The 27,947-nt window shown below is 40.6% G+C and overlaps 2 protein-coding genes across 2 annotated transcripts; both read left to right on the top strand.

Moving 5' to 3' along the window:
* The first annotated feature begins 2,101 nt into the window (after window positions 1-2,101).
* On the top strand, window positions 2,102-2,692 carry LOC101933658 (olfactory receptor 5V1-like). The gene has a single exon (XM_008174407.2). The coding sequence runs from the start codon at window positions 2,102-2,104 to the stop codon at window positions 2,690-2,692; it is 591 nt and encodes a 196-aa protein (XP_008172629.2).
* Window positions 2,693-12,489: 9,797 nt separating this feature from the next.
* LOC101933931 (olfactory receptor 5A1-like) lies at window positions 12,490-13,419 on the top strand. Its single transcript, XM_005309259.2, has one exon. It carries the CDS (start codon window positions 12,490-12,492, stop codon window positions 13,417-13,419), a length of 930 nt encoding a protein of 309 aa, XP_005309316.2.
* The last annotated feature ends 14,528 nt before the right edge of the window (window positions 13,420-27,947 follow it).

Below are 27,947 nucleotides of genomic sequence, written 5' to 3'. Positions count from 1 at the left end.
GCAACCTTTGGATCATATCCAAAGTGAGGTGGCTTGGCTGCCTGTCTATCTGATTCACCATGGCTGAGACAAGGTAGTCAAAACACAAAAAAACTGGTTGGTTTTATCACACTCTAGCCTTTGTGACGACTAATCCCTCCATGTTTTACAGTACTGGACTGTGATACCAAGTCTAACAAAAGTCAAGCGACATCACAAAGAGAGGATCGACTCTTCTGGTGAGTAGACATTTTCAAAACCAAATAATTTGGTAAATAAACTGGGTAAATGAACTGAGGATCTGAATAATTGGTTCTGCTCTGCCTACGATCTTGTGTCATGTGTCAGAATATATACTTGGGCATAACTCAAAACAAAGTGTGTGGAAAATGTTAACATTCCAATTTTGTTGTGTCTTACATACCTTTTATATTGGTGTAGATCACTACACAAGGGCAAGACAGTGTAATATCTGACCCATTCGTTTGTAGAGAATAATCTGGTATGAGGCTGGTTTGTCTGAACTGTATCAAATCCTTATTTTGTTACAGACAATGAGAGTTCTGCTGTTGGTGTCAATAGCACCATATAGCCCATGCTCCTAGAAAGTCTTTATTCTAGGACAACTCAAAAGCATGTGTTTAAAACAGTCAATTGCCACCATCAACATGAGTGGTAATCGTTGGAGCTGGCCAAAAAATGCCAGTTTTTCACAGAAAATTTTGCTTAAAAAAAATTGGAAGAATTGTTTGTTTTGTTTTCAGTTTCAAGAAAACAAAACAAACAATTCTTCAGATTTGATTTTTATTAGCTTTTTTAATAAGAAAAGCAAACTCAACCTCTGAAAAACGTTTGGGATTAGAAAGTGAAAATTAGGTACTTTAATGAAAAAAGTCACATTTTTAATGTTTTTTATACTTTAAATGCTGAAAAATATCATGTTAGTGTTTTAGAATCTATCTATCTATCTATTGGATTTCCACTGAAAAATTGAAAATTTTGAATGAAAAAATATTTTCCCTATGGAATCACTACACCATCACACTAAATGAGTAGCCTGCTTATCAGAGATGATCAGCATTTTGAACTCCCGTTGATATTGCATCTGGGAGGGCTTAGCATCTCTGAAGTTCAGGCCAATTACAGAGTTGCCTACATATGGTTTTCAATGCCTAACATTAACCAGCCAAGTTAAAAAGTTTTAGCCAACATTTCCTCTATCCCTGTGTAGAGAGAATCTGTTTTCACTCACCAATGTACACACACACACTCATACATGTGTATTATTAGAATTACTCACACACAAACACATTCTGCTGTGTACCAGTTAAGACTGCTATTTTTAATTCACCCATACCTGTATAATTAAAAATGTTATTCCATCCAGTGTTCATTCCATTCCATTCATGACTGAGTGGGTCTGTGATTCGTTTTTGTTTGTTTGTTTTTTGTTTTTTCATTTGTTTTTGCTTTTTCAGGAAACTTTGCACCCCGTCATGTAGTACTACTGATTCATTTCTCATCTATCTATCTATCTATCTATCTATCTTAGTGTGACCAGACGGCAAATGTGAAAAATCGGGACGGGGTGGGGGGTAATAGGAGCCTATATAAGAAAAAGACCCAAAAATTGGGACTGTCCCTATAAAATCGGGACATCTGGTCACCCTAATCTATCTATCTATGCAAAATAAAATTCTATTTATTTTATTTATGTTTGTTACTTTTTACATATTTTTTTACTCTTACAGGTCAAAATTTTGCTGAGTAAGTGTCAATGGAGAACAAAACGTCTATCAACTATTTTGTTCTCTCAGGTGTTTCCAATGATCCACAGCTCCAGACTTTCTTCTTCCTGGTGTTTTTAGTTATTTACCTAATCACCCTGCTGGGGAACATGCTGATTATGCTGGTGATAAAGACTGATCCACACCTTCACTTTCCCATGTATTTTTTCCTATTCCATTTATCCTTCCTTGATGTCTGCTATTCCTCAGTCACTCTCCCTAACATGCTGAAGATCTTCATAACAGATAAGAACACAATTTCTTTCAATGGCTGCATTGCCCAGATGTGCTTCATTCTTCTGACAGGCTGCACTGAAATTTTCATGCTCTCAGCGATGTCTTATGACCGATATGCTGCCATATGTCACCCACTGCAATATGCAACAACTATGAATATACAAGTTTGCAGTCAATTGGTGGGTGGTGCCTGGTCAATTAGCTTATTCTATTCACTGGTAAACACCATTCCTGTGTCATATTTACACTTCTGTGGGCCAAATCAAGTCAGTGGTTTCAGTTGTGAGCTCCCTTCTCTGTTAGACTTGTCCTGCACGAAGACCCTCCTCAATGAAATGGTGTTTATCGCTTCTGCGGCAATTTTAGGATTGATTGCATTCCCCCCTACTGTGATCTCCTACATCCACATCATATCCACCATCTTGAGGATACGCTCCGTGGAGGGCAGGCGTAAAGCCTTCTCCACCTGCAGCTCCCACCTCATTGTTGTGACCTTATACTACGGGACTGCTTTGTTTAGATACTTGAGACCCAACTCAGCCTCCTCAGTTGTTCTAGACCGGGTATTATCCATCCAGTATGGCATCTTAACCCCCATGTTAAACCCCATTATCTACAGCCTGAAAAATAAGGAGGTGAAAACAGCTCTGAAGAGAATATTGGGAGGGGAATTCATATTTCTCAAGTAATGTAAATCCATTCAATTAAATGTTTCATTCAACTGCCCATTCAACTAATTTCAATGTTTACAATGACCTGGGAATGTTTGCTCTTTTATTGATATCCTTTGCTTGATTTTCAACAACCGTTGGGTAAGGCTTTTCAAAAGTATCTTATGGAGGTTGGGGCCCAATTCCCATCAGAAAAAAAAATGGGTGTTTAAACCCATTAGAAACATTTAGAAGTCTCACCTTTAGTGTATTAATATATTTTAATTAAACCAGATTTTTGTTAGATTTTTACATAGAGGAAATATGAGCCATTAGGTACTTAAAACCTCAGAGTAACAAAAACCAGATTTAAGAACTGACCCGTCAAGGTAAAGAAACTTTTTCCTTGCTTGTTTCATTTAAATTAAGATGGTTAAAAGTAGCATTCTTCTTCTGCATAGTAAAGTTTCAAAACTGTATTAAGCCAATGTCCAGTGGTAAAGTTTTGAAAGAACAACTATAGTGTTTTGTTCAGATTTATCAACATTTCAGAGTTACAAACAACCTCCATTACTGAGGTGTTTGCAACTCTGTGGTTCTAATGTATAATAATGTTCTCTGAACCTTACCAGCTGTGAAATGATCTTCACCAAGGGTGGTTCTTTTCTCCTCTTTTTAAGGAAATTGTTGCCCGGGGGGCTGGAAGTCAGGACTCCTGGGCCATATTCCCAGCCCTAGGAGGGGAGGGGAGTCTAGTGGATTAGTTCAGAGCAGGATGGGGCTCAGGACTCCTGGGTCCTATTCCCTGCTTTGGGAGTGGTGCTTGGCTGGAAGATGGGGGAGGGAATCGGGATTCCTATTGATATCACATTGTTGCATTATGGAGTTAATAAAATAGCTCAATCTACAGGATACATCAATCCAGGGCTGCCCATCACCATGGCATTAGTGAAAGAATACGAAACACTTGGATCAAATGGTTATTTTTTTTAACCCAGTTCTGGTACTCTATTCACTTATACCAGGCTAAATCAGGAGTAACTCTATTGGAATCAATAGGTCTGATTCGCCTCTCACTTACACTGTTGTAAACCAGGAATATTTTTTTTTCTAAAGCCAGCACGTTGGGTTCTCTGTTTAGCCATGGGTAAATCAGGAGTACATCTTTTGCAGTCAATGGGCCTGATTCTTCTTTGACTCACTCTGGTGTTCTGACATTTGGGAATGAGGAGTCTTCTAGCATCTGGCAGAACTTCTCTGAGACCTTGTTTACACTAAAGGGGAAAGTCGATCTAAGCTACTCAGTTTGAGTTAAGTGAATAGTGTAACTCAAATCGACATAGCTTAGATCTACTTACCGCAGTGTCCACACTACACTGTGTCAACGGGTGAGCATCCCCTTCCTCTTCTCGATCTGGTGGATTACCGGAGTCGATGTCTGAGCAATCGGCAGTTGATTTAGTGGGTTTTCACTAGACCCGCTAAATCGACCCCTGGTGGATCAATCACTGCAGCGTCGATCCCAGCTGTAGTGTAGACAAGTCCTGAGCCTGGGAAGCATCCTCAATGAAATAATCTATGCACCAGACCTAAAGTATCTGTGTAGTGTTTAGATGCTACCACCATAGACAAAGTCTTTCTCTTTGGAAGTACTCTATGGTATATAAAAATGTGAAGTCTAAGTTGTTCCACTTTTTGTAATTTTGTTAGCTGCACAACCAGTCCAAACTAGCTTTTTCTAATCAGATGTGTCCTTAGACAATGCTGTCTTTATGGCTATGGAATAGAGACTAGTTTATATTTATCCTTCTGCTCCGATCAAAATGTCATAACATTTCCATTCATGTTTATTAAATTTGTTCATTTTCTTCTCTCTTCTCTCCTTATAAGTCATAGATTTGCTAAATAAATGTCAAAAGAAAATCAAACCACTGCCACCTATTTTATCCACTTGGGAGCTCCTAAAGACCCACTGATTCAAACTTTATTCTTCATGATGATTTCATTTATTTCTCTGATAACCCTCATGACGAATGTAATATCATCCAGGTGACAGAGGCTGATCCTCAGTTTTATACTCTTATGTACATTTTCCTCTTCCATTTATCTTTCTTCGATATCTGTTATTACTTTGTCACACTCCCTAAAATGCTGGAAAATTGCCTAATCCAGGTGAAAACCATTTCTGTGAAGGGCTGCATTGTCTAGATCCTGGCTGGTTGTGGTGAAATTCACATTCTTTCCATGATAGCTTATGATCAATACACTGCTATATGTCAGCCAATGCATTAAGTTACAATTATGAACAAACAAGTTTGCAGTTACATTCTTCCTCATCCTAGTCACCTACATGGACATCATCTCGGCTATCCTGAAGATACGCTCCTCAGTTGGTAGGCACAAAACCTTCTCCACTTACAGTTCCCCCCCTACTCTGGTTTCCTTATTCTACCAGATTCTTCAGTTGTCTGAGACCCAACTCAGAAGGGGTTTTTGGATAGAATGTTCTCCATCCAGTACAAGTTGTTAATGCCCATGTTAAACACCATCATCTAGAGCCTGAAAACCAAAAAGGTGAAAACAGCTGTTGAGAAAATATTGAGGAAATGCAAGGAATGTAAATTTTACTACTTTTAGTTTTGAAGTAAAGACATAGGAGCTGAGTGATAAAATGTTCTGAGCTCGTGTAATTTATTGGCATATTGAATTCAGTCCATAAATGATAATGTTCTGCTTCAACCACTGCAATTTGGAGTCATAATAGACTTTTGGAACTATCAAGCCAAATCCATCTTGTCTCAAAGGGATTGTCGTCAAGGGGATATATGAAAGGACAGCAAATTTTGAGTTAATATGTAATCCATATTTCAATTAAAATGTCCATTTTTTCAATCATCACTAAGTTTTAAAAGAAAATATGTTTCACAATGGAAAAATAGTTGTGAATATTTTCTGAAAATAAGTCTTGACCAACAGCCCACTGGGAACATTCAGTGTTTCGTGTCTGAGAGGGGTTGCTAGTAACTGCTCAAAATGGTTCATAGATTCATAGACCCAGAGCCACAGAGAGAATTAGGTGTTGCAGCACCTAACTTTTAGGCACCTAGAAAATAACTGGAACAAGAATGGAATCCAGAAAACCTGATTTAAGCACCTAGGCTGCCTCTACAATGCATGGAGAGAGATAGGAGCCTGGGAACATGATCCACATAAGCCAATAAGCTAGGCAAGGAGCCACATAAACTAGCCACTGGTCACCTGTGTCTTAAGCCGCACCCCCTCACAGAGTTTGGTGCCGAAGTCTGTGCTTCAGGGAGGTACTTATCTGTGACTCCAAGGCACAGCCAAGGCCTCCCTTTCCTGGTGTCAGACAGCTTAGGAGTGTAATTTCTTGGAAGAATGAATTAGGGCCAGTTTAGCACCACACAAAATGGTCACCTCCCTTATAACCTTTAAGCCAGTGGTTAGAATACTGAGATGGGAGGTGGAATACCCTATTTCAAGTCCCCTTTGTGCCTGATGAAGAGAAGGGATTTGCATAGGGATCTCCCCCTCTAACATGAGTGCCCTAACCACTGGACCACAGAGTCATTTGCATACTTTTTCTGGCCCATAAATTAAGACATAAATTAAGCAATCCCAGCCCATCTGAATTAAGTAGCTTCTTCGCTTTTGACCTCAATGGGACCGAAGTATGGCAAACGTTATCTAAAAGCTGCAGAAAAAGCACCTTTAGCTCATGCCAGGTTAAAACCTTCAAAGAATTCAGGAGGTTGTCCTGACATTACAATTCTGCTTGTTGAATATTTTGTTCACGTTCACTGCACGTTTGGAGGTAGGGAAACATTCATTTAAACCAGTGTTTCTCAAACTGGAGTCCGCGGACCCCTGGGGGTCACCGAGAGTACTCCAGGGGATCCATGGGCCCCACTGATCAACTCCTCCCCTTCCTTCCCGCCCTCAAGTTCTCCCCTTCCCTCTCTCTCCCGGAGGCTACTGAAGCCAAACCGGGAGATTTTAGGTGCTAAAAGTCTGACGGCACAGCGGGACTTAAGGCAGGCTCCCTGCCTGTCCTGACCCCACGCCGCTCCTGAAAGACACCAGGATGTCCCTACGGCCCCTGGCGGGTGGGGGGAAGAGGGTCTCCATGTGCTGCCCCTGCCCTGAGCACCAACTCCACAGCTCTCATTGTCTGGGAACTGTAGCCAATAGGAGCTGCGGAGGTGGGTGCCTTCGGGCAGGGGCAGCATGTGGAGACCCCTTGCCCCCCCCCCCACCTAGGAGCCACTTTCAGAGGGATGCGCTGGTCGCTTTCGGGAGCCACCCGAGGTAAGAGCCACCCGGCTGGAGCCTGAACCCCACACCCCCTCCTGCACCCCAATCTCATGCCCCAGTCCAAGACTGTTCCTGCTGACACATGTTATAGTAGATAGTTCCGCTGTCTGGAGGGGCTCACCACTGTGACTGCCCATCCCAGGGCAGACTGTCAGAAAACAGGGCAGATACCCCAAGCTGGTAGCATGTTCTATAATTAGATTTCACCAAGCCAGTGAAATCTAATTGTTGTGTTCCCAGAATTTTCCATTCAGATTTTTTTTTTCAAAAAAATTGAAAATTTTAGTCAAAAATGAAATTTCCCTATTAAGTGGTTTAGTGTTGACCAAACCCCATTTTCCAGCAGAAAAAACTTCTCAACCAAAAATTTTCAAGGAGCCCTAACATAGAGCAAACCATTGGTCCAATTTTCAGAGATGTTGAGCACCCAACACAATAAATAACACTTTCTACAACTTGGGTCACATTAACAAAAGGACTTAGGTGTTGCAATGGTGAACATTACAGCACCTAACCTTTAGGCAGCTGGTCACCCAGTGGAATCCACAAACCCTGAGTTAATCATCTAAGATCCCTATACAATGAACGGGGTGATATAAGTAAGCTACTAGGGAAATCTGAGATGAATTAACTTACTCAGGGTCACACAGTAAGTCATTGATAGAGAAGAGAATGGTCCAAGTTCCCATATAGCACCCAAGCCACTAGAACATGCTTCCTGATCATTCACTCAGCTGTTGGCAGCAGTTTACACTCACTCTTTAATCACTGAACCCAGGTGTTACTGATGACACAAGTTGAAAATGCAGCAGACACTCAGCCCATAGGTGTTCATAGAGAATCAGCCCATAGGTTCCTTTGCAAACAGAGATGAAAAACTAGACAAGAGGGTTTTTTAATCCTTAAAGAGAAATCCCCAGCTGGTGTCAATTGATATATAATGGGGCACTAGGGGCAGCAGAGGGTGAGGGATGGGAAATATTTTACTGTATAATGGGCATTAAGACACTTAAGAGATTATCAAGGTGCTGCAGTGCCCCATAATGGACACCAGGTTGCAGCAGAGGATGGAGCATGGTCAGAGAGAGGTTGTATAGTCACACTGTGGTGAAGAATTTTGTTGTATTTTATTTCATTCTCCAAATCGTCAGCCCTGCAGTCTAGTCAAATTCTGTTGAATTCAAGGGGGGCTACACACAATGGCATTAGATGGTAAATTAAAGTCTAATTAATGTCCATACAGCTTTGGGTTTGTAAGCCTCTCATGAGTTAGTCACCCACAGAGGTTAATTATCTCTTGAACAGCTCACTTTCCCTTGGAAGGGTGTTTGGAACGGGGGAGAGCATCACAGGGTTGTCAGAAATAATAGCAAGGCCTTTGATTATTCCTGCAGCTTTAGATTCTCTTGTTGGCACAGAGCAGTGTATTCCCCTGTTTTCAGTGGCAATCACCTGCTTTACTGTAGCTAAGAAGATTAATAAAAATTAATAGAACTAATTATTCCAACAGAGTAATCATAGGACTGAAAGGGACCTCGAGAGGTCATCTAGTCCAGTCTCCTGCACTCATGGCAGTACTAGACCAGCAGTTCTCAAACTTTAGCAATTCAAGGACCCCTATTTTGATTTCAAATTTTTCAGGGACCCCTAAGCCCCCCCGCTCAGTCCTTGTCCTGCCCCTTTCCTTGAGGCCACACCCCTGCCCGGCCCCTTCTTTGAGGCCCCGCCCCCACTCACTCCATTCCCCCCTCCCTCCGTCGTTTGCTCTCCCTCACCCTCACTCACTTTCACCAGGCTTGGGGAAGGGAGTTTGGATGCAGGAGTGGGTGCAGGGTGCAGGCTCTGGGAAGGAGTTTGGGTGCAGGAGGGGATGGGGGTGCAGGCTCTGGGAGGGAGGGAGGGAAGGAGGGAATTTGGGTGCACATCCCTCTGGCAGTAGCTCCTAGGTGGGAGAGGGGGTAGGGGTCTCCATGTGTTGTCCCTGCCTGCAGGCACTGCCACCGCATCTCCCATTGGCCACAGTTCCTGGTCAATGGGAGCTGCAGAGTCAGCGCTCAGAGTGGGGGCATCATGTGGAGACCCCCCCCCCAGGGTCCACAGGGATGCTTCTGGGACCGGTGCGGGGCCAGGGGAGGTAATAAGCCTGCCTTAGCCCCACTGTGTCACTGGACTTTTAGCATGCAGGAGGTGCTGAGAGGGAGGGGAAGGAGTTGTGGGAGGGATGGGGAAGGGGAAAGAGTTGATCAGTGGGGCCCGCAGACCCCCTGGTGTTCCCTTGGAGAAACCTAGACCATTCCTGACATGTGTTCATCTAATGTGCTCTTAAAAATCTGCAATGATGAAGATTCCACAACCTCCCTAGTCAATTTATTCCACCCTGCTTAACCACCCTGACAGGAAGTTTTTCCTAATGTCCAACCTAAACCTCCCTATTATCATGTCCCCTCTCAGTCTTCTCTTTTGACTAAACAAACCCAATTTTTTCCCTCATAAGTCATGTTTTCTAGACCTTTAATCATTTTTGTTGTTCTTCTCTGGACTGTCCCCAATTTGTCCACATCTTTCCTGAAATGTGGTGCCCAGAACTGGACACAATACTCCAGTTGAGTAATGATTGGCCACAACCAATGTAAAATCTCCCTGTGGCTTTTGTTGAGCTTTTGGCCCCACACTCACAGGTGTGGCCAGGGCAGGAGATATGCCTGGACCTGGTATGGTCCTTGATCATTTTCCATTCACCACAGGATCAGTGTGGGCTTGAATTGCAAAGGTGCTGAGATCTCATTGATGCCAATGGGAGCTGCTGGTGTCAATTGTTGCTGTATATCAGGCCCAGTGGTGTGACAAATAATTTACATGGGGAGCAGAGCCCTTGTTCTATTGTAAGTCCTAAATAATGCCAAAGGATTAGTATAATCAAAGAATGTATGGAGTAAGTCCTCCAAATGTAGACGCATGCTAGGACGTTCCTGGTTTTCATTGTAACACTCTAGAAGTAATAGGAGTTGCCTGGCACAAGGAAGGAGAAATATCGAAAGATATAAACCGAGGTATAACTTTGGGATAGTAAGAAAAATTGCTTAAAGGGGGAGAGGCCCCAATTGATAGTAGGCGCAAATAATGAAATACAATCCTTGAAATAAATCAAATATAAAAAGCCTCCAATAATAAAAGCATTATGGAAATTTGCTATTAATCAGCACCATCTACTGGATATTAATGGAAGCAGCAACGAAATTAAGGGTTCTGAAATCTCAGGACCCACCTGGCATGTGTCCAATAGGAATCAGAGGGCGGTCCTCTTCAACAAGCTCTGAAACTAGGGTATATACACTGAGGTCACCATGTGCTCAAGAGAGTTGACTGAACCCAATACAAGAAGAAGCAGAACTGTAAGTGAACCCAATTCTCAGACCAGGCTCCCCATCTCAAGGTTCAGAGGATAAGAAGAAGTAAGATTTCATCTCAAAGATTGTATTTCCTCGATTCTACTTTAACATAAATAACTGTAGGTTATCTTGCTGAATCTACACTCTCTAGTGAGACCTCAAGTAACCACATTTTAGATTTTACCTCCTTTATAATTCCAAGCAAATTGGCTTAAAAGAGATTGAAAATAATTGTTTTAAACAATTGCTTTTAATATTCTAAACTTGTCCCTTTTAGACCAATCTAGTCAAAGAGAAGTAACCACTGTCTTCAAAGTGTCTTAAAGACAAGTGCACCCTTAAAACTGTGTAATAAATAAAGAATTGAGAATGGTTGATCATAAGTAAATGTCAAAAGAAATCTTGCAATTTGCATTATTCTTTGCTATAACCTCTGAGCTTCAGCTCTAGTCTGTGATAGTTGCTTACAGCACTGTACTCTGTGTGCAGTACACAAAATTGCTTGTGATTACATTTGAATGATAATGTGGTAATATTAATGTGGTTCTAAGTGAATTAATGAATTGTTGGTTGGTTAAAAATAAGCAATCTCTTGATTTGAGAAATACAGTTTAAGTTAAAAAGTTGACCTGAAAAACCCCCAGTATTAAACTAGTAAGCAATATAGAAAAATGATAGATGGTTGGTTGGATGGATAGATGGATAGATGAGAGATAGTTGATTAGATAGATGAATGAATGAGGGAAGAGAGAGGGATGGGGAATGGATCAATGTATAGAGAAAAAAGAGTTTGTGTGTCAAAGAGGGACAGATGGACAGAATATGAACAAACAGATTTATAGATAGAGGGATTGATAGATATGTATGGGGTGACCAGAAAGAGAGAGAGATGGATGAACAGTTGGACAAATAAATATTCAGAGAGGGAGAGAGAAAAATAGGTAAATAGATTGATAGCAGAGAAAGGTAAAGCAAAGCATTAGGAAACGAGGGAAAATGCCAGCTGTTAAAGACTTACATAACTTCTCACTTAGAAAATGGGTTATCATCAGCATGGATGCAGTTCACCCTTTTCTACTTGAGGAGCTGTGGAACGAAATGATCTCTGCTTTGTGGAGAAAGGAGGTAGGAAAAAAAGAAGGGCATATTGGAAGTCACTGGGAGTCTAGAATTAATTCAGCAAAGGGGATGAGTTTAAAATGGCTGAGATTCTTAAAGGTTCCTAAGGGAATTAGGTGTCCAAGTCCCATTGAGTCCACGGCAATTGGGCTTCTAACTCCCCGTTAGGTTCCTTTGAATATCATAGTCATTAAATACTGGTAGAATGAGCATCTATCTATCTATCTATCCCCTTATACACCCATTTATCTAATCAACTGTTTCTCACCTATCCATCCATCCACCCATCTTCAGATATCTCATCTAAATCTGACAAACTCATTTGACGTGAGTGAATATTTATGAGTGCATAATTTATTGAAAAAAAATGCTCCTCATTTTCTAATTGGGAATTGTACTCAGGCATCTTCTCATTTGCAAAGATGTAGTATTTATTTGAATTGTTGTTTAGTTTTCATTGGACTTGCACTGGTCATATGTTCCTGTTTCTGTATCTTTATTGGACCAGCATAATCCTTCATTTCTTTATTTATTTTAATGTAAACAAAAGAAAAAATCTGAGCTGGAAAATTGTATCATCCAAACATTCTTTCCCATATGAATAAAATGCACTTTTCTCAATTTTTTTTATGATTCAGTAGGCTAGTCACAGAACACGCATTTTTTCTCTGCGCAGTCCTGTATGCTGTTTAAAACTCCCTTAACAATGAAAAATAAAACTCAATCCCTGCAAAGGGCTAGCATTATAAATTAGCAAACACAACAAGGGTCTGGACAAAGTAGAAGCAATATATTATTCCAGTGAACTATTTTTGAAGCATTCATATCATTCCAGACATCAGTTGTATTTTCAAGAACAAGCAGAAGGTCTCTGTTCTTTCCAAGTTCCAAATTAAATCTGCCCTCATCTTTCTCAGTTTATTCATCCATTAATGACACTGTTGACCTTTATTTCTGGTTTTCCTATCACTGCAGGCTATCATGATTCTGAACATGCTAATGGAGAATCAAACCACACTGACTGAATTTACTCTCCTGGGTCTTTCCAATGAGCCACACCTCCAGATTTTCCTCTTCCTGGTGTTTTTAGCTATTTATCTAATCACTCTCTTGGGGAACATGATGATAATGCTGGTGATATGGGCTGACCATCACCTTCACACCCCCATGTACTTCTTCTTGAGTAATTTATCCTTTCTCGACATCTGTTACTCCTCAGTAACAGTCCCCCAAATGCTGGAGAGCTTCCTAGCAGAGAAGAAGACAATTTCTGTCCATGGGTGCATTGCCCAGCTGTTCTTTTTCTTTTTTCTAGCTACTACGGAGTGCTACCTCCTGACTATGATGGCTTATGACAGATACACTGCCATATGTGAGCCACTGAATTACTTGAAAATGATGAGTGAACCGGTCTGTATGTGGATGGCAGGTGGCGCGTGGATAGCTGGCTTGCTAAATTCCCTTGTCAACACACTCCTTGTAACTGACTTACACTTCTGTGGGCAAAAGGAAATTAACCATTTCTGCTGTGAGCTTCCGGTTCTATTACCACTTTCTTGCACTGACACGTTCATCAATGAAATGGTGCTGTTTGCCTTCACTATAATTTTAGGGATGCTCTCCCTCCTGTTAACATTGATCTCTTACATGTTCATCATCTCCACCATCCTGAGAATACCTTCCAAGGAGGGAAGATGTAAAGCTTTCTCCACATGCACCTCCCATCTCATCATTGTTGGTTTGTTCTATGGGACCGGGCTTATAAGCTACATACGAACTGACTCTAGCTACTCTCTCACTCTGGAAAAGGTGGTGTCCATCCAGTACAGTGTCTTAACTCCCATGTTCAACCCCATCATCTACAGCCTGAAGAATAATGAAGTGAAAAGTAGTGTGTGGAGAGTGCTCAGAAATTGCAAATAGGAAGAGATTAATGTGAACTTGGTGTCTGAGGGTGAGATTTTTAAAACTGCCGTAAGGTCAGATTTTTAAAGATATGTGGGGCATATGGGATTTTCAAAAGCATCTAGGTGCCTAACACACATTGAAATCAAATCCCTTAACCATCTTTGAAAATCTCAGTCATAAGACATGATGACAATTAGCAGTGAAATAGAAGTATCTATAAAGTATTGGTAATGTGTGATATGTCTGTTTGTGAGGGCAAGATCCTCAGCTGGTGTAGCTTTCAAAAGATACGTTGACTCAAGTTGGGCCACATGGATTTATGTGAGGTGTCAACCTGTCACATTGCTTTCAGTAGATCCATGCCAAGTAAAACCAGCTGGCATGCCTTCAGTGGAGTTACACTGATATAGAAAAGCTAGGGATCAGTCTTCTTGACTCCATTTGTTTTATATCTATTTATACTTACTGGAGATATGATTCGTTGAGTCCAACGCAACTATACTAAGTTACACCACCTGGTAATCTGAGCCCTATTTTTCTATTGAGAAATTCTTCTCACAGTTCATCTATAGAAAATTAAACATGCTTGTAGTACTGCTGTCCTGTTCTCCTACATTTGTTTCACTCAGCAATTAAATTTCTTCTTAATAAAATTGTAAGATCTTTGGTCCATGGATTCTCTTTTAGATCCATCTGTAGAGTTGTCATAACTATAAAGGGAAGGGTAACAGCTGTCCTGTGTACAGTACTATAAAATCCCTCCTGGCCAGAGACTCCAAAATCCTTTTCCCTGTAAAGGGTTAAGAAGCTCAGGTAACCTGGCTGGCATCTGACCTAAAGGACCAATAAGGGGACAAGATACTTTCAAATCTTGGGAGGGGGAAGGCTTTTGTTTGTGTTCTTTGTTTGGGAGTGCGTTCGCTCTCGGGACTGAGAGGGACCAGACATCAATCCAGGTTCTCCACATCTCTCTAAACAAGTCTCTCCTATTTCAAACTTGTAAGTAAATAGCCAGGCAAGGCGTGTTAGTTTTCCTTTGTTTTCTCAACTTGTAAATGTACCTTTTACTAGAGTGTTTATCTTTGTTTGCTGTACTTTGAACCTAAGACTAGAGGGGAGTCCTCTGAGCTCTTTAAGTTTGATTACACCGTAAGGTTAATTTCCATACTGATTTTACAGAGATGATTTTTACCTTTTTCTTTAATTAAAAGCCTTCTTTTTAAGAACCTGATTGATTTTTCCTTGTTTTAGATCCAAGGGGGTTGGATCTGTATTCACCAGGAGTTGGTGGGAGGAAGGAGGGGAATGGTTAATTTCTCCTTGTTTTAGATCCAAGGGGGTTGGATCTGTATTCACCAGGAGTTGGTGGGAGGAAGGAGGGGAATGGTTAATTTCTCCTTGTTTTAGATCCAAGGGGGTTGGATCTGTATTCACCAGGGAATTGGTGAAGGTTTCTCAAGGCTTCCCAGGGAGGGAATCCAATTGGGAAATGGTGGCAGCGGACCAGAGCTAAGCTGGTAGTTAAGCTTAGAAGTTTTCATGCAGGCCCCTACATTTGTACCCTAAAGTTCAAAGTGGGGATACAGCCTTGACAAGAGTTCTTATACTAGATGCTGTGGGCTAGATTCACAAAAGGACATAGGCACCTCACTGCCACTTTAGGCACCTAAATCCCAGAATAAAGCCCCACTGGGATTCACAAACCCCCTGCTTAGCTTCCACCAAAATTGTTCAGCACCTACATTTTTGCACACACACTGATGCTCCATGCCAGGCATCTGGATGCCTAAAACACAGAGTGATTCAGGAATGGGGAAAAATAGGTGTTCCTCCACCTACCTCACAGTGGTGACTTGGTAAATAAAGAAAGGATAACCTAACGTAACTAAAATCCATATTCCCCAAATGAGAACTAGGTAAACTCCATTTATCCATGTTTACTCTTGACTATGCTATTGCTGCAGGGCCCAGTCTCACAGGCATGCTCTGAGCTTGCCTACCCAATTGGGCCCTGTGAGACTCTGTACTTCAGAGTAGTGCCCTTGACCTCCATATTTGCCACTGTGATGTGATTATGATGTGTTTTGTACAATGCATTCCTTGTGAGGTATCCTTTGAGAAGTCATGATCTGTTGAACATTAATGTCCTTTGGGATTATGTGTGTTACCTGAAGTTGTACCTGAAGTAATGGAGTTTTGTTATGTGTGTATTACTGAAATACATTATGAGGTTGAGAGACACCCACAGCCCGCCTTTCAGTGACAACAAAGGAGTAACTGACAAGGCAGATTTACATCAGGACCAGCCAGACATGTGTTGATGGCTCATCAAAGAATCAACTCTCCAAGAGACTCCTCATTGAGGCCATGTACCCAATGGGGGCTGCCTGACCCCCACATCTCAGCAAGGATCTTTATAGCAGCTGGAAGAATGTATAAAAGAGGGACAATGACATTATCACTTGGCCTCTCTCCACTCCCATCTCAACATCTGGAAGATCGTTTGGAAGATTGGTTCCCGGCTGGGAAGGGGATCCTGCCTGTGTAATAAGAACTGTAAACTGCCTGTGTCATCTATTAGGGTGAAAAAACTGTTTGATTAAAATCTTGTTTAGTCTGGAGTATTTAGACTGCAATTTTATTTTTTATTTCTTATGTAACCAACTTTGATGTCTATGCCTGCAACTTATAATCACTTAAAATCTATCTTTCTGTAGTTAATAAATCTGTTTTAGATTTTATCTAAAACAGTGTGTTTTTTGTTGAAATGCTCGGGGAATCTCAGCTCAGGTTCACATGGACTGGTACGTGTCCACTACCCTTTGTCAGAGTGGTGAACTAATTATGAGCTTGCACTGTCCAAGTGATATTTTAGCAGTATAAGATGGTATATTTCTGGGTTGCAAGGCTGGGAGCTAGGGTGATTTTTTGGTGCCTTTCTTTATACAGCTCATGAGTGGCTTAGAGAGGATTCATGTAATTTCGCTGGGTGTTGGTTTCCACATGTTGATGGCTGAGTGATCACAGCACCTGGAGAGGTTTGCTGCTTGTCACGGGCATAGTATTGTGAAAAACAGCAATAATAATAACCATAATCATAAAGGGTCAGACTGTGATACACTTACTCTATACCATTTAGGGACAAATTTTCAAAAGTATTTAGGCAGTTGAGACACCTAGGTCCAAACCCATCAAGGGACTTAGTGTATGTTCACACTACAACCACTACAGTGGCACAGTTATGGTACTGCAGCACAGTAGTATAGATGCTTCCTACATCAATGGAAGAGATTTTTTCCCTGTCTATGCAGGTAATTCACCTCTTTGAGAGAGGCAGTTGCTAAGTCAACGGCAGAACCTAGCTATCAACATAGGTACCATCACTCAGGGAGGTGTTGTTCCTACAATGGTGGAAAACCTCTTCCACTGCGGTAAGCTGAGTCTACGCTATAGGGTTATGCCAGCATAGCTATGTCACCGTAAATGCTGCTATAGTCCCTACAATGTAGACAAGCCCTGAGTATCATACAGACACATAGAGGGATCTGGGATTTGTTAGGAGAATGTAGACTGGTTTTGTTCTGTTTCTGTAATTCTGATACATATCCTGAAGGAACTATATTGAATTAAGTTAAACCTTACTGAATTAGAATTACAAAACTGAGTTCATTGTGGGAGTATCGAGTCTCAGGTTTACACCCATAGGTTTTGGGGTAACAAGTGGAAGAGGGGAAGTGGCTAGGTAGCAGTTCTGCTGAAAAGGACCTAGGGGTCACAGTGGACGAGAAGCTGGATATGAGTCAACAGTGTGCTCTTGTTGCCAAGAAGGCTAACGGCATTTTGGGCTGTATAAGTAGGGGCATTGCCAGCAGATCGAGGAACGTGATCGTTCCCCTTTATTCGACATTGGTGAGGCCTCATCTGGAATACTGTGTCCAGTTTTGGGCCCCACACTACAAGAAGGATGTGGAAAAATTGGAAAGAGTCCAGCGGAGGGCAACAAAAATGATTAGGGGTCTGGAGCATATGACTTATGAGGAGAGGCTGAGAGAACTGGGATTGTTTAGTCTCCAGAAGAGAAGAATGAGGGGGGATTTGATAGCAGCCTTCAACTACCTGAAGGGGGGTTCCAAAGAGGATGGAGCTCGGCTGTTCTCAGTGGTGGCAGATGACAGAACAAGGAGCAATGGTCTCAAGTTGCGGTGGGGGAAGTCCAGGTTGGATATCAGGAAAAACTATTTCACTAGGAGGGTGGTGAAACACTGGAATGCGTTACCTAGGGAGGTGGTGGAGTCTCCTTCCTTGGAGGTTTTTAAGGCCCGGCTTGACAAAGCCCTGGCTGGGATGATTTAGCTGGGAATTGGTCCTGCTTTGAGCAGGGGGTTGGACTAGATGACCTCTTGAGGTCCCTTCCAACTCTGATATTCTATGATTCTATGATTCTAAGTGTGAAAGCTCAGACCCATAGCTCTAAAGAGAAAAATGATGCAGGATGCAAACTGTGACACTGGCACACCAGATGCCAGCTCATTCCAAGGCCTCACTGAACATGGATGAATGTCCAGCTGGAGACGAGTCAGGTTCATCCATGCATTAGTATTATTAAATAGGTATTAGATTTATAAAGATGTGCAATGCTTGTGAATTGCTGCCTGCATTAAGCTCAGTTATAATATCTGTATCCATGTTCTCAGTGTTTAATATTTAAGTGTTTGCTCTGTAACTATAAAAGTGTTTGCCCTGAAACTGTGAACCCAGTCAAGAAAGGAGCATTACCAAGTGTGAAATACGAGTTTACCACAAGAGATGTCATCTCCTCTCCAACAAAGGAAGCCCCATGGACACCAAACAAGCCATTATGGAAGATGAGTGGACCAAAGACTTTGTGGTTGCTTGCCCCTGCCCGTCCCCCCCTCACACACAAGCACTCATCTCATCAGCTTGAGCTCTAGGTGCAAGGAATAAAAATCCATGTTAAGAAATTGTTGTCTCTATGCTGCTAGAACTCTCAGGGTACATCTGTGCCAGCTGACACAAGCTCATGGGTCTCAGGCTATGGGGCTGTTTCATTGCTGTGTAGATGTCTGGGTCTGACCTCCAGCCTTCTATGAGGTGGGAGGGTGAAAACCCAATTTTCCACTAAAAGACTGTTTTTGATGGAAAAATTTCAATCAGCCCTAGATAACAGCATACTGAAATCACAGATTTCAAAGTGATAGTTGTGTTAGTCTGTATCAGCAAAAAGAACAAGGAGTACTCGTGGCACCTTAGAGACTAACAAATTTATTTGTGCATAAGCTTTCATGGGCTAAAACCCACTTAATTGGATGCATGCAGTGGAAAATACAATAGGAAGATATATATACAGAGGACATTAAAAATGGGTGTTGTCATATTAACTATAACAAGAGTAATCAATTAAGGTGGGCTATTCATAGAATATCATGGCTAGAAGGAGCCTCAAGAGGTCATCTAGTCTAACCCACTGCTCAAAGCAGGACCAATCCCCAGACAGATTTTTGCCCCACATCCCTAAGTGGACCCCTCAAAGATTGAACTCATAACCCTGGGTTTAGTAGACTAATGCTCAAACCACTGAGCTATCCCTCCCCCCATATAGCAGTATTATCAGCAGGAGAAAAAAAAAAACTTTTATAGTGATAATCAGGATGGCCCATTTCCAACAGTTGACAAGAAGGTGTGAGTAACAGTAAGGGAAAAATAAATTAGCATGGGGAAATAGTTTTTACTTTGTGTAATGACCCATCCACTCCTACTTTTTATTTAAGCCTAATTTAATGGTGTCCAGTTTTCAAATTAATTCCAACTGCTGCCTCCATAGTACATTCTCTTACACGGAGTACATTTTTCCCTCTGAGTGTCTAATAGGTATCAGAACTGATGGACAAGAATAGAACTTCCCAACTGTAGGTGTGATCCGCAAATTCAAGGTTTGTATTATGATGTTTTGACTATTGATTTTTGATGTTTTCTTTACCCTCAACAATGCTCACAATAGATATTACGTACATCAGTAAATATGATGTGTGTGATGCTTTTGCTGTTGAGTCTTTCTGCTGTTGGTAAATGAGCCAATGTACTTATCACCTTTAGAAAATCATGTAGTAAGACAGTTGTCTAAAGCAGTTACCACTGTGGCAAGTTCTCTATTACAGAAGCCAATTTCAAAATTGTATTTACATTAATTAACTGCATTACATTGAATTAAATGTAGTTTCTTTGGGCTGCTAGAAGGAGAGATGGAAAGGGTAGACAAATAAACATTAAAAAGGAGACCTTTTAAAGCTTCCAGGGTAAATTTTCAAAAGCATCCAAGTCCCATTTAAAAATATATATATTTGGAATTTAGTGCCTGTTTTAAAGTATTTAGGTGTCTGAAGATACAGAAAGCACCTAGTGGGATTTTCAAAAGTGCCTAGGCACCAAGCTCCCAATAGGAGTTAGGTATGTAGATCCAGATTTTTAAAAATATTTAGGTGCCAAATTCACTTGAAAAACCTGGACCTTGAGTGATTTGAAAAATCTCACTAGGCAGCTACCTGCATCTTTGGGTGCCAAAATACCTTTCAAAATCTGGTCATAAGTGCTTTTGAAACTTTTACTCTTAATTTTACCTGAAATGTTGAGTGCTAAGGCCAGTTGTCAGTGCAATTTAACAATAAAAAGGTAAAGGCTTGAGGTTTTTTGTGTGTTTCATGTTTTTGTTTGATGTTACTTGTTGGGGTTTTATTGTTGTTATTATTAATACCTATTTTCAAGGGGGACATTCAACATCAGCTATATAGTGAGACGTTGGTTGTGACCTTAATTAGAGGTGTAGTGTGTAAAATAATACACTCAAAAGGATAACTAAACAAAATAGTAAAATGTACTCCAGGGGTCAGGGGGTTAAGTCAAACTCTGTTTTCATAAGAAAGAAAGAAAGAAATGGAAGGCATTTACAAATAATTCCATATTTATGTATATAATTAGATTCCAGGATTGTCAAAACATATCTCAGGTCTCTTTTTGTTCAGAATACCATGAGGTTCAATCACCAGTGGATTTGTGGTCTGTTACCATCCATTTTTTAAGTTCTCAGCCATTTTGACTTTGCAAATTACACCTATCTGATGTACAGTTATCATAAGGCATGTATCTATGCCATGCCCAGAGTTCTAGAACACTGGGATTTCAGTGCTAACTCAACCAACCACCACCCTTACACTGCAGCTAATTTGCATGCAACCATTTCATTGGCTGTCCGACGGAGACTGCACACATAGGTGGTTACATGGCCCAACTGCCACATGTATTTCATATGTTATTTCTGATACTGACGATATCTAGATATCTAAATAGATAACAACTCATGATTTTAAGCCAATCTCATGATTTGTTCAAGGCCTCACTCGTGATTTTTAAATAGGAAGGATTGGCTTTGCTCCAAGCTAAAATTGCAACTCTAGTATATGTGCCAATCTTGCAAAGACATACACATGCTTTTAACTTAACACATGCGAGTAGGCGTAAAGATGTGCATAAAGTCAAGCAGGTGTGTACGCCATTGCAAACCCAGAGCCAAAGATTAGAAACCAGTGACACTTCTGACTCAGTCAAGACTGAATATAAACTGATTTAGTATTGAATATTCAGTATTTAACCTAGTGAGCTAGAAAGTCCAGTCAGCCAAGTTCACTTAGCCCCACTTACATTAGTGTGGCACAAAGTGAACGGGAAGGGCTGGAGACGTCGTCCAGAGAATTTCCCCATTGTAGCTCTGCTGGCATAAAGCTGGCAGGGCAGCTACATTGACTCCTATGCAAGCTCTGCTACCTACCTGTGCCCCTTCCTACATGGGATGAGGCAGAGGGTGTGGAGGGGGTGTATCAAGGCTGTGGTCATGGGAGCCATAGCTGGAGTGCACAGGGAATAGCAAGAGAGGGGAATGATGGAGTGAGATAGGACCTGACAATCAGTGGAATAAATGTAATCTGTCTACCTGCCCGTGCATCTTTAATTTATTATTAGGGCTGGGCAGCTGAGAATCAGGGGCCTGTGACCAATCCCTCCACAGCCAAAGCAGCCCCTCCTGAGCTTTACATGGATGCATTGTAACAAATAAAGACTGCTGAATTTGGTTCAAGAATAGCAATATATTACAAGCATTGGGCCAAAGACTGGGGTGTTTACTCCAGTCCCTAGTCCAACAATCTCCTGCAGAAAGAAACCCAGTAGGAGCTTTGTTTGAATAAGAACTGAGTGGCCAATGAGGGCAGTACCTTCACCTGGAACTTTATAGCAGACCACCACATCTGGTACAGTTAAGATTAAAACCAGCTTTCTGTTTAAGGTTTGACTCTTCTAAGTGCTCTAAAATCCACACAGTTGCTCAAAATGCTTTGATATTTGGGATGTCTCATAGGGAACTGGGATAGGGCTGCTCAAATTAATTTGGGGCCATTTGGCCAATGGGTTCTGGAGATACAGTCCCTGCCAAAAAAAAAAAAAAAAAAAAAAACAGCTTTTATAAAGACGGATGGCTTTTACCAAATTTTTTTTGAGCAGATAGAGATCAAACCAGGGCTGAGGTCATCACACCAAGGTCTGTTTCATGTCTGAGTTAACAACTTGAGATTGTTGAAATAAAAGGCTCAATTGAAATTATTTAATCTAAGATTATTAATCAGAGATTAGTACAGCACTATATAGAATGCAGAAATAAATAGATACATTACCGCTCTTTGTTGTCAGACTAAGAGCTGGATATGTGTTTTTCTTGCATCTGGAAGGGACGCGCATTTTTCATTCCCCCCAACCTAAGTTTTCATACCACTATCATTATATAGGATTTCAGATAAAGGAAACGTAGTTGCCAAGAATATTCTCCCAGAAACAGATGTTGTGATGTCATTTCTATACAGTCTCAGTTTACCTGACTCATGTGAGAAGGCATGATTATTTACAACTGAGAGGACTAACAATTCAAGGTAATATCTCTCAGTGGATCTTTCTTATCCCATGATCATTCTTCCATGTTGATTTCCCCAACAGAAAACATCTGCTATAACAATAATCCCTTATTAGTTTCCCAAGTCTGTATATGCTTATGTCCGCATTTTATATATATGTTAAGGAGACTGTTTCCAAGCATATCTGGAGCTTTATAGACATGAAGGTACCTAAATACAGCATAATGAATACATTCCTAAATGGGGTTACTTATTGGTCAAGACCAGTGTTCTAGGCCTTAGACTTCAGACATACTCTTTGTTGAAGTTAAAAATTCTAAAGAATTGTTAATATATATAAATCAAATATACAGAATGAAACAACTAAAAGTATTACTATTTTCTAACAAGTACTAACAGGTCTCACACATTTGAGAGTTACCTGCAACAGAATCCTAAGGTGCTAGATTGCTTACATGGCTTGCATTTGGGCAGACAGACCAAGCAGGTGGCTTGTCAGTTATCACTCACAGGACCTGGTTGTTATATTGTCCTTATCCCCTTCATAGTCTTCATGGGATCTTGCTGTGGAATCCCAAGGAGCCACATTTCCAATACACAGTAATCCAGATAACTAAACCAGTCAGTCACTTGCAAAGGAAGAAACAGATCCAAGAGTACACTCTAGGTACTTCTCTGGGAGTGCAAAATCTCCTCCTCCTTCTTCTATTTTATTTATTATTAATTATTATTATTATTTTTATTATAGCACCTTAGGGACCCCATGGACTGGGAACCCATTGTTCTAGGCATCACACTAACAAAGACCAGAGAGATGGTCCCTGTCCCAAGGATTTTACAATCAATGTTATCCCACTTTAATTGGGAATTCTGCCCAAAACAACCAGATATTATCAGGAAATCTGTCCCTAAAATTTAAAAAGACTATCTATCTATCTATCTATCAGGGCTGTCAAGCAATTAGAAAAATTAATCATGATTAATCGCACAGTTAAACAATAATAAAATACCATTTATATAAATATTTTTGGATGTTTTCTAAATTTTCAAATGTATTGATTTCAATTACAACACAGAATACAAAGTGTACAGTGCTCACTTTATATTTATTTTTATTATAAGTATTTCCACAGTAAAAAGAGGGGAGGGATAGCTCAGTGGTTTGAGCATTGGCCTGCTAAACCCAGTGTTGTGAGTTCAATCCTTAAGGGGGCCACTTAGGGATCTGGGGCAAAATCAGTACTTGGTCCTGCTAGTGAAAGCAGGGAGCTGGACTCAATGACTTATCAAGGTCCCTTCCAGTTCTAGGAGATAGGATATCTCCATTAACTTAATTTAATTAAAAAAAGAAATCATATTTTTTCAATTCACCTAATATAAGTACTGTAGTGCAATCTCTTTATCATGAAAGTTGAACTTACAAATATAGAATTATGTACAAAAAACCCTCTGCACAATGTAAAATATTATAGCTTGCAACTCAAACTCAGTTCTATTTCTTGTTCAGCCAATCACACAGAAAAAAACAAGTTTGTTTCCATTTGCAGGAAATAAAGATAAAGCCTGTTTCTTGTTTACAATGTCACCGGAAAGTGAGAACAGGCCTTCTCATGGCACTGTTGTAGCAGGCATCGCAAGATATTTACGTGCCAGATGCGCTAAAGATTCATATTTCCCTGCAGGCTTCAACCACCATTCCACGGGATATGCGTCCATGCTGATGATGGGTTCTGCTCGATAACCATTCAAAGCAATACGGACTGATGCATTTCATTTTCATTATATGAGTCAGATGCCCTCAGTAGAAGGTTGATTTTTTTTTTTTTTGGTGGTTTGGGTTCTGTTGTTTCCACAGCATAGTGTTGCTTTTTTAAGACTTCTAAAAGCATACTCCACACCTCATCCTTCTCAGATTTTGGAAGGCACTTCAGATTCTTAAACCTTGGTCGAGTGCTGTAGCTATCTTTAGAAATTGCACATTGGTACCTTCTTTGCATTTTGTCAAATCTTCAGTGAAAGTGTTCTTAAAATGAACAACATGTGCTGGGTCATCATCCGAGGCTGCTATAACATGAAATATATGGCAGAAGGCGAGGAAAACTAAGCAGAGACATACAATTCTCCCCCCAAGGGGTTCAGTCACAAATTTAATTAGCACATTATTTTTTTAACAAGCGTCATCAGCATGGAAGCATGTCTGAATGGTGGCCAAAGCATGAAGAGGCATATGAATGTTTAGCATATCTGGCACATAAATACCTTGCAATGCTGGCTACAAAAGTGCCATGCAAAAGCCTGTTCTCACTTTCTAGTGACACTGTAAATAAGAAGCAGGCAGCATAATCTCCCGTAAATGTAAACAAATGTTTTTGTCTTTGCGACTGGTTGAACAAGAAGTAGGACTGAGTGGACTCGTGGGCTCTGAAGGTTTACATTGTTATGTTTTTTACTGCAGTTATGTAACAAAAAAATCTACATTTATAAGTTGCACTTTCACGATAAAGAGATTGCACTACAGTACTTATATGAGGTGAATTGAAAAATACTATTTCTTTTGTTTATAATTTTTACAGTACAAATATTTGTAATAAAAATATACACTTTTATTTCAATTACAACACAGAATACAAGATATATATGAAAATGTAGAAAAACATCCAAAATATTTAATACATTTCAATTGGTTTTCTATTGTTTAACAGTGTGATTAAAACTGTGATTAATCGAGATTAATTTTTTAATCGTGTTTAATTTTCTTTTAGTTAATCATATGAGTTAACTGTGATTAATCAATAGCCCTTCTATCTATCTATCCCGATACACTCCCTCCCCCTATCCACCAAATCTATCTATCTATCGATCGATCGATCTATGGAGGCCCTGGTTGAGATCGATCATTAAGGCTGAGATCCGTTTTGCCGGTAAAGCATGGATTCAAATTATTTGTTATTCTTAGACAAAATATCCTGTGCTAACCTTAAGAGTATTCCCAGAAGTGTTGACAGAGAGCAAAAGTCACATCTGTGGTTTCAATTTCAACGTTCATTTTTGTATTTAGCTGTGATGCTCTGAGTACAATCCCCAGACCTGAAGAAGAGCTCGGTGCTCTAAAGCTTGTCTCTCCCACTAACGGAAGTCGGTCCAATAAAATATATTACCTCATCCACCTTGTCTCTCTATAATATCCTGGGACCAACAGAGATGCAATGACATTGCATACATTTCTGAGCACAGTCAGCACTTGCTATTCCTTCCATCTATGATGACATCTAGAGCAAGAGACTAGATAAGGATCCCTAAAGGATGTTATAAGCAGTATTAAATTCAGAGATACAGCACACTAGATTAGATGGACTACAGGTCTGATCCATTATGGCAATCCCCATGTTTCTAAATCCTTAAGAATTCCTTAAACCTATGTGATAAACGAGTGTGTTAACCAACATGACATAGATGGACAGACCATAGGCTAGATTTCCAAAGGTATTTAGGAACTCAAAGATGCAGAGTAGGATTTTCAAAAGTACCTAAGTGGGTTAGGTACCTAGGTCCCATTAGGCACTCTTGAAAGAGAAACCACTGGAACTCTGAAATCAGTTCTCAGTCAGAGGGGAGAATTGCACGCCTATGGAGACCCCGAACTCTTCTCTGTGCAGCATCACACTGGAATGCTGGGGACCAACACTAAGCCGGTATTGACCTACCCACCCCCTTCTCTGCAATACAGAACCCCAATAGCAGTGCTTGCAGCTTTAGGGTAATCTCTGATGGGATACCTCCTCTTTTGACACCATCATCCCTCTACTGGCAGCACAGTGCGCATACTAGCACCATGCTGGTGTCAACAGTGTGTCTGAAGGGAGGGTACAGTTGGTGGAGTTTCAGGGGCATATCACCACTTTCCGAACCCCAGGTTGCCACCTTCATCTCTTACAGAAAGATCCCCATAGGTTATGGGAACTCAATGGAGTTATTTGCATCCCGTGGTGGGTGAAGAAACCAATAGCATTAGGTGCTTGAAGAAAAGTGAATAATGGTGACTAGAACTGGTCAACAGTTTTCCAATGAAAACTTTTTCTGCTGAAAAAATGAGGATTCTTCAAAATTGAAACAATCCCCACAGAAAAGTGTTAACTGAAAAAAAATGAAACAAAGGGTTTCAGCATGGCTGGCCTTTATTGGGCAGGAATGTTCCAATTTTTCATTGGAAAACAATATTTTTGTTTGTAATTCCATTTATGTTACATTTAAAAAACAGTTTTATGTTATAATATGTTTGTGCTATTTGGTTCATGTTTATATTTTATGTTAATATTTTATGTTATTTTAATTATTTTATATTTTAATTTTATTATTTTAGATTATTTTATATGTATAATTTCATTTATCTTTGTATATGATTTTCATTTTGTTTTATATTATTTCTGTGACGGGTTGGATCACAGAAATCCCCTTGGGAGCTGCCACCAGATGTGCAAAGACTACCCCTGCTCCTGTTTTCCCTGCCAGCTCACGACTCCAGCACCCTGTCTTGCTGAGCCAGCCACTCCCGTCTGGCTCCAAACACAGATCCAGGGTCTGAATCACTTGTCCCAAAGCTGCAAGTTTACCTGAAAACAGCTCACAGTAGTGTGCTTGTCTTTAGCACTCAGATGCCCAACTCCCAGTGGGGTCTAAACCCAGATAAATCCGTTTTACCCTGCATAAAGCTTTATGCAGGGCAAACTCATAAATTGTTCGCCCTCTATAACACTGATAGAGAGATATGCACAGTTGTTTGCTCCCTCAGGTATTAATACATACTCCGAGTAAATTACTAAATAAAAAGTGATTTTATTAAATACAGACAGTAGGATTTAAGTGGTTCAAAAGAACAAAGTAAGTCACCAAGCAAAATAAAATAAAATGCGCGAATCTACGCCTAATCAAACTGAATACAGATAATTTCCTCACCAGTTCCAGAGTGCTCCCTTTTACAGGCTAATCTCCTTTTAGCCTGGGTCCAGCAATCACTCACACCCCCTGCAGTTACTGTCCTTTGTTTCAGTCTCCTTCAAGTATCCTGGAGGTGGTGGAGAGGCTCCTTCTTTAGCCAGCTGAAGACAAAATGGAGGGGTCTCCCCTGGGTTTAAATAGACTCTCTCTTGTGGGTGGAGACCCCCCTCCTCCCTCCTCTGCAAAGTCCATCTCTAAAATGGAGTTTTGGAGACACCTGGGCAAGTCACATGCCCCTGCATGACTCAGTCTTTGCAGGCTGACGCCATTGTCCACATGGCATCTTGCATGTCTCCAGGAAGACTTCTCATGTGGATTGGAGCATTCCAAGATGCATTGTGCCCTAAGTGTCTCCTGATCAGGTACTCAACCTGGTGAATTCCTTCCTAAAGAAGCTGACCAAATGCCTCACAAAGCTTACTTAGAAATCAGGCAAGCATACAGCCCATATTCTTAACCTCGAGTAGAAAATGATATATATGTACAAATAGGATGAATAGATATAGTAGATCATAACCTTTACGGAGATATGTTATATGGCACAGGCAGCACAAAACATATTCCAGTTATGTCATA

Source organism: Chrysemys picta, chromosome 13 (genome assembly GCF_011386835.1).
Source record: "Chrysemys picta bellii isolate R12L10 chromosome 13, ASM1138683v2, whole genome shotgun sequence".
Lineage (NCBI taxonomy): Eukaryota > Metazoa > Chordata > Testudines > Emydidae > Chrysemys > Chrysemys picta.
This window is presented reverse-complemented; position numbering and strand designations above follow the sequence as displayed.